Source organism: Tupaia chinensis, unplaced genomic scaffold (genome assembly GCF_000334495.1).
Source record: "Tupaia chinensis unplaced genomic scaffold, TupChi_1.0 Scaffold000513_1, whole genome shotgun sequence".
Lineage (NCBI taxonomy): Eukaryota > Metazoa > Chordata > Mammalia > Scandentia > Tupaiidae > Tupaia > Tupaia belangeri.
In genome coordinates, this window is record NW_006160026.1 from 2,667,690 (window position 1) to 2,678,099 (window position 10,410).

The 10,410-nt window shown below is 46.6% G+C and overlaps 1 protein-coding gene across 1 annotated transcript in view; it reads right to left on the bottom strand.

Moving 5' to 3' along the window:
• ASAP1 (ArfGAP with SH3 domain, ankyrin repeat and PH domain 1) overlaps positions 1-10,410 on the bottom strand; it is a 359,138-nt gene that overhangs the window by 56,973 nt on the left and 291,755 nt on the right. Inside the window, exons 15-18 of the mRNA XM_027775016.1 lie at positions 4,642-4,805; positions 2,989-3,056; positions 1,982-2,047; positions 955-1,046 (exon numbers count right to left, since the gene is read on the bottom strand). Coding sequence (XP_027630817.1) covers positions 955-1,046; positions 1,982-2,047; positions 2,989-3,056; positions 4,642-4,805 — 390 coding nt within the window. The remainder of the gene's footprint in view (positions 1-954; positions 1,047-1,981; positions 2,048-2,988; positions 3,057-4,641; positions 4,806-10,410) is intronic.

Sequence of the window (10,410 nt, forward strand, 5' to 3'; positions counted from 1 at the left end):
TTCCCTGCTCCCCAAGACCCCTTCCTCTTCCCAAAGTCACTCTATTTTTAGTGCTGGGCACTTTACTTCTTTAAAAAAATACTTTATTTTCATTATCATTATTTTAAAATTTGTAACAGGGCACACACACTTGCCAGAGAGAAAGGCTTACCAGAGAGAGAGACAGAGAGAGAGAGAAAGACAGAGCGAGTGAGAGCACGAGAGAGAGAGCAGGCTGCCAGGTCTGGGATTCAAACCACAGTTGGCCAAGTGGGAGTCCAGTGCCTTAACCACCATGCTATCAGCTGGCCTGGGCACTTCACTTCTTAAAATATAACCATAATCCTGTTCTCAAATCAGTCCATAGGAAACTTCACTGTTTCTCACACGTGTGGACTGTTTTGCCATGTGACTGTATTGCAGGATATTCGATTAGATGCCCACAGACACCTGCTTTGTTCCTCACCCTTTCCTAGTACAGAGTAGGAATGAATTTCCAGAAGTAGGACTACTGAGTCTCAGGATAAATCAATTTATGATTTTGTAGCAACGGCTCATTTGCTTTTTACAAAGTCCCATTCTGTATTCTCACTGCCAACATACAGGACGTAACGTGTGTCCCACAGTCCTGCTGAGTGGGTGGGTAAGCATCTGCAGCTGTGCCAATCTGATAGGGCTCTCCCGTTGTCTCTGTCTCTTATTTATCACAACATGCCATGATGGAGAGACAACAGTCCTTGTGCCAACCAATGCTCCACAGAGCGGGTGATCAGCTGAAACCAGCTAGGGGAATGTGACTGCACAGTCTGTGCCTCTTAGAAAGATGATTCAAAATACTTTGCTCTACTCTTCCCCTGCTTGTGATGATTTCTCTGGAAAAAAGAAAAAAAGATGCTACAACCACTAAGAAGCTTGGTGGGAGGGCAGAAAAAGCAATGATAGAAGTAAGGAATTCTACATACCAGAAATACTTACATATCACTGGAAGGGGTGGGTTTCGGTGAGGGGCTGGGTAAATTTGCTTCCATAATATCATTAAAACTATTGTTTCCTACATTCTTGGCCAGCTGTAAGAGAAACACAACGCGACAAGCTACTTACTACTGATTATTTCCTTTTGAGACTTCTGAGTATGTATTCTCCCCCGTATTACTCCGAGTATAAACCATCTATTTACCCGGTCAATAAGCATTTACTGAGCATCTACCATGTACCAGACACTAAAGTTTAATCCTGGAAACGCAGGGATGGGCAAACCATGTTCCCTTCCCATCAGGGCTCAGAGTCTATGGGGCCACTGACAAGAAATTCAATAATGTCTACAGACAGTGTACGGAGTGGACAATAGGATGGGATGGGTCTGACATACATACACCCTGTCTGGGATCAGGCAGAGCAGGCCCCAATGTGAGTCTAGGTTAAACTTCATGAACATGAAGAGCTTTTCGACCTGTATATAGATCCTTTTCCTGTTGAACAACTTTATTTCCAGGGACACACTTTGATGGGATTTCTTACCTCATCACCTGAAGAAGTTATGGGTCAAGGATAACTGTTTTTTACCACCATCATTAAGAAGACACTCCCAATTTTGTGTGCTATTACAAATTTATAAATAATAAAAACAGAATGGAGGAAACCTTTTGTCATTATTAATAGCATAGGCCACTAGGAAAGGAGAACATGTGAGCTTAACTGCCGTTATAGCGAATCATGTGAAAACTGTCCCCAAAGAAAAGGGCAGCTTTGAAGAAGGTCCTTCAAATACAAGATCCAGTCTGAGCTAATTACGGCAATGTGTGAATCGCATTGCATTACACAAGAACTAGCAAGAGTGAGCATTACACACCACAAAAGTTACATTTTAATACCTGTGCAAAGTCAGACGATTCAGAAATTAAATGATCTCACTCAACAGAAGTAAAATCCAGAAGCAATATATTACATATATGAGTAACAATAAATTTAGAAGTTCTCTTCCCAAATAGAAGTCACTACTTACCAAGAGTTCAGAAGTTCCTAATTTGTCTAGTTCCAAAGACTGGATGCGAGAAATATGAACCCCCATTTCCCTGTGGATGCCAGAACATTCTATACAGGTCAGAATGCCCAAGTTGGTGGAAAGCCAGGTGGGTTCTGTGGAAAGCATTTTGAAGACAATGAGACAAACAAGATACATGATTTTAGGGTGCCAACAGAGGATGCTGAAATATGAGTTTTTACTAGAATACACACAACTCATTAAGAATTATAATGTGGGAAAACAGAAAAGGAAGAAACGGATGCTCAGATTTATCCTAGAGGCTATGAAAACAGTTTCCCTTTGATGCTGAATTGGAAACAAAACTAAGCACGTTACCCTTCCAAACATGGGAGGAAGACTTTCTACGGGATCCGGTGCAGTATTCTAAGGCCCTGGGAATGGAGCTCTCGCATCTCACTCTCATCTCACAGTGATGGACACAGCCTCTTAGGTCCTGCTCGTCAGGGACTGGAGGTTACACCTAGCCCTGACCCACCACGTGGGCCCTGGCTTCTCCGGGAGCACCTCCCGGTCACAGGACAGGTGTACACAATGAACACCCAACATCTCTCTCAGGGACCTAAAGCTTCTTCTCTACAACCTTCCAGGGCAGAATGGTGGTAACAATTATGTGTATGTTATAAAATCTTCAAGGTTCGCTCCGTGTCAAGCTTCTTTCTGCCTCGCCAAAACCAGACTTCTCCTAGCCATTTCCTCACACTGCTTAAGTCATATAGTTCCCAGACATGAGGGTGGGAGAAGACCTGAGACATCTCTCTGAGGTGCTTGTATAATCTTGTGCAGAGTGGTCTTTCACAAGTAAAACATATCACAACTCTTTTTATTTATTTATTTAATGTTATTTACTCACTCATTTACTTTTTATTTGACCAGAGAGAGCGAGCGAGACTGGGGAAGAGTGAGAAAGCAAGCCACCAGGTCCAGGACTCGAACTGTAGTCAGCCATGTGGGAATGTCAGCCCCATTTCCCTGTGGATGCCAGAACATTCTATACAGGTCAGAATGCCCAAGTTGGTGGAAAGCCAGGTGGGTTCTGTGGAAAGCATTTTGAAGACAATGAGACAAACAAGATACATGATTTTAGGGTGCCAACAGAGGATGCTGAAATATGAGTTTTTACTAGAATACACACAACTCATTAAGAATTATAATGTGGGAAAACAGAAAAGGAAGAAACGGATGCTCAGATTTATCCTAGAGGCTATGAAAACAGTTTCCCTTTGATGCTGAATTGGAAACAAAACTAAGCACGTTACCCTTCCAAACATGGGAGGAAGACTTTCTACGGGATCCGGTGCAGTATTCTAAGGCCCTGGGAATGGAGCTCTCGCACCTCACTCTCATCTCACAGTGATGGACACAGCCTCTTAGGTCCTGCTCGTCAGGGACTGGAGGTTACACCTAGCCCTGACCCACCACGTGGGCCCTGGCTTCTCCGGGAGCACCTCCCGGTCACAGGACAGGTGTACACAATGAACACCCAACATCTCTCTCAGGGACCTAAAGCTTCTTCTCTACAACCTTCCAGGGCAGAATGGTGGTAACAATTATGTGTATGTTATAAAATCTTCAAGGTTCGCTCCGTGTCAAGCTTCTTTCTGCCTCGCCAAAACCAGACTTCTCCTAGCCATTTCCTCACACTGCTTAAGTCATATAGTTCCCAGACATGAGGGTGGGAGAAGACCTGAGACATCTCTCTGAGGTGCTTGTATAATCTTGTGCAGAGTGGTCTTTCACAAGTAAAACATATCACAACTCTTTTTATTTATTTATTTAATGTTATTTACTCACTCATTTACTTTTTATTTGACCAGAGAGAGCGAGCGAGACTGGGGAAGAGTGAGAAAGCAAGCCACCAGGTCCAGGACTCGAACTGTAGTCAGCCATGTGGGAATGTCAGCTCCTTAACCACCACGCCACCTGCTGGCCTGGTATATCACAACTCTAAACACCACATCTGCACCCCTATTCCGACACCCTACTAGCTGTGTGGCCTTCCACCATGGCCCAACCTCAGTCCCAGTTTCCTCATCTGTGAAATGGGAGGGATACCAGTACCCTGTTCACAAAGCTTCTACGAGGATTCAGTGAGATACATAAACAAAACATCCAGCACAACCCGTAGCACAGCGTACTAACGTCAGGTACTGCCAACACCGAGGACATGCACTGCAACTTGAAATCGGGTTTGTGAGAAGGCAACAGCCACGTGGTGTGGAGGCCAGGGAGGGAGTCACTGAGCAGAGGAAGGAGGTCATGGACCCCATGCCAGCGGACCCACAGGCACCAGGTCATGAAGTCCTCAGGAGTTTACTATCTGACTTTTAGGATGCCGAAACTGCAGATCAAAGAGTGAAGACTGCTGAGGCTTCAAGGCAGACCCGAGATTCAGACAGGTCCCTGCTCTCTCCATAATGTCCCTGGTGCTGACTGAACTGGACCTTCTGGGAAAGGGAGCCTCCACAGAGAAGGTGGGCACTTTCCGGGCAGGGGTAGACAGTAGAAGAGGGCGGTTTGTGGTGGGTGTCATTTCAGCGTGTCCACAGGGAGAGGAGGCTCAGTGCCCGGCTCATGTTATACCCCAGTTGAACAAGCTTGTTGGAGTAGGGGACAGATACCTGACGAGCCACAGTCGCAGCAGACGTCATTCCCAGGGATCCGCTGCACGTCCTCGATGATGGCTTTTGTCAGATCCTCCAGGCTGTTCTCCCCGGTGCTCTGCTCGCCCCGGAACGCCATGGTCAAGGCCTCTTCTTTGCTATTTGTCAAAACTGATATCCATCTGTTGTCAAAAACATAACAGGATGGAGTGATTGTAACACTGTGGTCGTTATTCCCCACCACCACTGCAAAAATCTCTCATCGACAAAGTCCAAAAATCCAAATTCTACTCCCTGCCCTGCCAAAATAGCAAGAAAGTGAGCAAAAATGGAAGAAAACTTAATCTTGAAGGAAAGAGAGTTGAAGAATGGAAAGTAACACAGGAGAAAATGAGAGGGACAGGAGAGAAGACCTGCTTAATGTGGATTTGCATGAATATTCGAGGAGCTTGCACTTCCAGGAGAGCAGAGCAGAGGGAAGGGAGTGAGGGGTCACCCTAATGGGGGTGAGGTGGAGGGACAGTGGAGCACAGGGCACCTGTCCTCGGACGTCCATGCCAGTGGGGATGCCAGAACGTGAAAATGGAGGGTACGTCACTAGCAGCCATAACATTTTATGCCTATTAACATGAAAACATGATGCCACAATACGAGAGGGAGGGAGCGAGCGATTGACCTGCGCAGCGTGCCTGCCACAGGTACCAGACCAAACCACCACCCTCAGTGCATGCATACGACCTCAAAACCCAACCACAGGGGATAATAAAACACGAAAGAAACAGTGGAACAGTTACACAGCCATCAAAATTTAAGTTTTCAAATAACTTCAGGATGTTATTGAAAATATGCTCACAATATAACGTTTTGTGAAATAAACAGGAAGAAAAAGAACCTGCTTATGACATAATCCTAAACTTAATGTGTGTACGTAAGGACTCGAAGGAATTTCACTAAAATAATTTCACTAAAATATTCTTTTTTTTTTCCACTTTCTTTCTGGCCAGAGAGTGTGTGCACTTGCCAGAGAGAGAGAAACAGAGTGAGAAATCTCCCCCTAGTGGGGTGTGGTCATGTGCCTTTCAGTAATTCTTCAAATTCTAACAAGTGTATTATTTCCATGAATGAGGAAAAAAGGGCCACATTAATTTTTTTTCCATAGCAGTGAGCGCATCTATACATGCAGCTCTTGCTTTTTTCTTTTTTTTGGAGAGGTTTTCTCTATAGGGCGCGTGTGCTCGCCAGACAGACAGAGACATAGAGACAGAAAGCGAGAAATCACCCCCCAGGGGGGATGGTCACACTGCAATCCCTTCTCCTCCATTCTCCTCTCAGGATCTTGGGCATGCACGCACACGCGCCCGGCGTGAGTTTTAAGCTACTGGTTCTGGGACGCGAACCGCGGTCGACTACGTGGGAGTCCAGCGACATAGCCATTACGCTAACTGCTGGTTCCCATTAATTTTTTCAAAAAAGAAAATGAGGGGTAGGGCCAGCAGGTGGTGTGGTGTTAAGGTGCTGGACTTCCACAGGCCGACTGCAGTCTGAGTTCCGGGCCTACCAGCTTGCCTTTCACTTTCCCTCTTTCTGGCTCTCTGTGGTGAGCTCATTTGTCCTGTAGCAAATGGAAAAAAAAAATAAAATAAAGGGGCCGGCAGGTGGTGTGGTGGTTAGGAGTGCTGGACTCCCACATGGCCGATGGCAGGTTGGGTCCCAGACCCAGCAGCTTGCTTTCTCATACCAAGCAGCTTGCTTTCTCATTTTCTCTTTTTCTTTGTCCCTCTCTGGTCAAATAAAATAAAATAAAATAAAATACATAAAGTTCAATGGAATAATTCTTAATAAAAAATAATTAAAATTAAAAAAAAGGAAAAAACCCAAGGGGCCAATGTGTGGCATGGTGGTTAAGGTGCTGGAATCACACATGGCTGGCCCCACCGTGGTTCTAATCCCGGACCTGGCAGCTTGCTTTCTTACCTTCCCCCTCTCTCTCTCTGGTGAGTGCGCATGCCCTATAGCAAAGAAAAATATAGTAATAATGAAATAAAATGAATAATTCTTAAAAAAAAAAAAAGGACCAGCAGATGGAGTAGCAGTTAAGGCACTGGATTCCCACATGGCCAACCATGGTTTGAGGCTCAGGTCTGGTGGCTTTACACTCATGCCAGGCGCGTGCATGTGCATGCTTAAAATCCCCAGAAGAGAAGGGATTTGGGCATGGCCATCCTCCCTGGGGTGGCGATTTCTCATTTTCCCATCTGTGTCTCTCTCCGTGCCTCCAATGAATACATGCACCCTACAGCAAAATACTCTTAAAAAACGAAAAAAACAAAAACGACTGTGGCCCCACAGCACGGCAGGGTGGTTAAGTGCTGTTCGTGGAAAGCCAAATCCCCAGCAGCTGGCTATGTTCAAGTGTGCCCAGGATCCTCACAGGATGGAGGGACAGGGAGAAAGGGTCTGCAGCATCATCGTGCCCCACTGGGGCGTATGTTCTCTTTCTCTGGCATGTGCGTGTGCCTTCAGACAATTAAAAGGGGAAAAAAAGGAAAACATTTCTAAAGCTCCACTTTCCTGACCTACACACAGACAGCTAGCGTGTACTCTCAGCCGGTGACGTAAAGGCTCAGAACCGAGTTGCTCACTGTTTTGGTATACTGTAGAATTTTTAAACGGATATAAAACAAAGCAGTATCCACAAACGGTTTTGAATAAGTTAGAACAAACAACAAAAACAGCGTGACAATCAATAACCAAGCTATTGGAGTATGTGACTGCAAGGCACATCGGGAACTCCAGGAGGCACCCACCTGCAGCGGTGAGGGACATCTGCACAGGGTGATTTTCTCCTGCCATGCGGGAAGCGTAGGAACTACAGGGTGAGGTCTGACACCTCTGAAACTAAGATAGCATTTCTTTCTATTATCTAGTCTCGAGTTGTAAACTGGAAATTGTTTTGCTGGGGTTCAGGAAGCTGGGTCTAACAGGACGGCTCGCGGAGCCTTTAATCCGCAGCCCTGATGCTGCGGGTCTTGCTGTTGCTGCAGTCTCCACCTTCCTGTCCTTGGGCATTACGACGCGTGGCTGGCTAACACCAACCGGCAACTGGGCCAATACTGGTAATTCAGATTTGGTGGAATAGAATGGCAATGTTTCAAAGGGGCCAAGAATCAAAGTGACTATATTTTTTTTTTTTTGAGAGGTTTTTGCTATAGGGCGCGTGCGCTGGCCCGAAGACAGAGACAGACAGAGAGACAGAAAGCGAAAATCATCCCCAGGGGGGATGGCCACGCCGCAATCCCTTCTCCTCTATTCTCCTCTTAGGATCTTGGGCATGCATGCACACACACGTGCCCACCGTGAGTTTAAGCCACCGGGTCGGGGACTTGAACCTCAGTCGACAACGTGAGAGTCCAGCAACATAGCCATTATGCCAACTGCTGGTCCCCCAACGTGACTATTTTTGTAAACATTTTTTAACTTTTAAATGATTGGGTTGTCGGGAAAGTTATGACATATTTTTCTATGCAAGAATGCATCATGACTTTTCCGACAACCTAATATTTTGAAATAATAGGCACATCAAAAAGTATAAGAAACAATGTAACATGTGACTGTATTTTAATACTTCAGACGTTACTTTGAGTTGCAGAAGACAAAACAATAAACTAGCACTGTGCTGGGAATATGACACACCTTACACTAACTCTCCAAATCCTCCAAGAAAGCTGTACCACTCCCACCTTACTGATGAGAAGATGAGGCCAGGTGATCCAAGGTCAAAAAGCCGGACCGGGCAGAGCCTGGGCTAGATCTAGGCCTGCTTGACTAAGCACGCATCTGCCGGTTTTCTGCCTCCCTCCCTCTGGGTGAGAAGGAATTTCTTCATTTACCTTCATCAGGCACTTTCACATGAGAAAAAACCCCAATAATACAGTCCAGCTGCCTGCCTGTAATCTGGAGGTAAATGAACAACACAGGCTTGCCTCCGGGCACGCGCTTTCCTTGCAGACTGCAGTTAGCTCAGTACCACTCAAACCAAGTCCCCCGTCACCACCGGCGCCCCGAGAGAGTTGACGAGAGTTGCAAGACACACAGCCACAGCAGCTCACAGTGTAAAACACACAGCAGCAGCCCTTCTGCTGAAGCGTGAAGCCCCACGGGGAGGAAACAAATATCTAATAAAGCCGGGGCTGAGTGTGCTGTACGTCTGAAGAGTAGATAAAATGGCGAAGGCTTGGGTTAGACATAAGGGAAAAGGGGTGAGGAGGTGTGCTCCTGCCTCCCACATACTTCTCCCATCTCTGCGGAGGGCTTCGAGAATGAGGAAGAGTAGGAAAGTGACACAGAGCAGGGGGAACGATATTCCAGGGTGATTTGGCAATTCTGTCTGGGTCCAACCGGATCAGTGCGCCTGTTTCCTCATTTTTGAAAAAAGGGAGAAAAGTCCCTACTTCCTGGGCTGGGAGGACCAACACCCATGATGGGCACTGAGCACAGCGAGGTCATCGTAAACATGAATGAATTTATTGTGAATATTACCTCTTCCTGACCCGGAAGTGGAGGCCAGCCCTCCAACTTCTCCCTTCTCCTGACTGGCTTCTAGTCACCCTCCAGGGTGCCCCTCTATCCCTCGATGTGGGGCCACCCCCACGTCCTTTCTCCTCCAGCTGGCTGCGTCTGGGCTGTCAGAACCGCTGTCCTGGAGTGCATTTCCAATCTTCCCACAGCTCCGTGAGCTTGGCCCAGCTTGGACTTAACCTTCACCTAGGAAGTCTTCCCCGATGAGCACCCTGAGAACCCCAGAGACTGTGCGCCTCAAGTCCGCATTCCCCTGTTTTTCACTGAACACCTGTACTACATCATATGCTTCTCTCCTCTTTCAGGATGGGCCGTGCAGGGGCCAGAGGTGGCATGCTGGTTAAGGCCCTGGATTCCCACATGGCTGACCACAGTTCGAGTCCTGAATCTGGAGGCTTTCTCTTTCTCTCTCTGGTGAGTGCTCATGCCCTACAGCAAAAATCATAAATAAATAAAATTAGATAAATAATTGTTAAAAAAAAAAAAAAGGATGTGCTGTACCTAGTTCAAGGCTCAATTCTCAGGCCGTCCACAGTGCTTGGCTTAGAGTCGGCATTTAACGTGCAGGTGAGTGAACAGACAGATTGACCTTTCTCCTTTTCCTTTGTCTCTCCTTTCTCTCAGCTTAATTTTTAACTGCCAGAGAGCACATGGGCTCGCCAGAGATTGACAGAAAAAGGGAGAAAGTGTTCCTCGCAGTGGGGGATGCTCATATCCTTCCTCCATTTCTATATCCTGTCAAGATTTTGGGCACCCACACACACGCACCACTACACTTTTCCAGCCATAGGGCTGGAATTCAAACTGCAGTCGGCCATGTGGGATCTGGCTCCCTTAACTATTAAGCTATGGGGGCAGGTTCCACTTTAAAATATTTATTTCCTCCATGAGTGAGAGCACAGTAGGAGGAGGGAGAGAAAGAAAGACTGCTAGAGAGAGGGAGACACAGACAGCACCCTAACAGGGCCTTGTTGCTATAGTCAACCCCCAGCTTCTGCCAGCCCCGGATCACAAGCACAGGTCTCCGGACTTGAACGGAGAACTTTCCCACATGAAAATGCCCCATGGGAGGTCATGCTTTACTGCTGCACCACCAGCCAGCCCCTCTCAGCTTTTTAAAGAAAGTTTTGCTGTTTCTCTCAGCTCTGCATCCATTTTATCTTGACCTATTCTCTTTTGGATTCCTTATCACTCCTCATCTGAGATGAG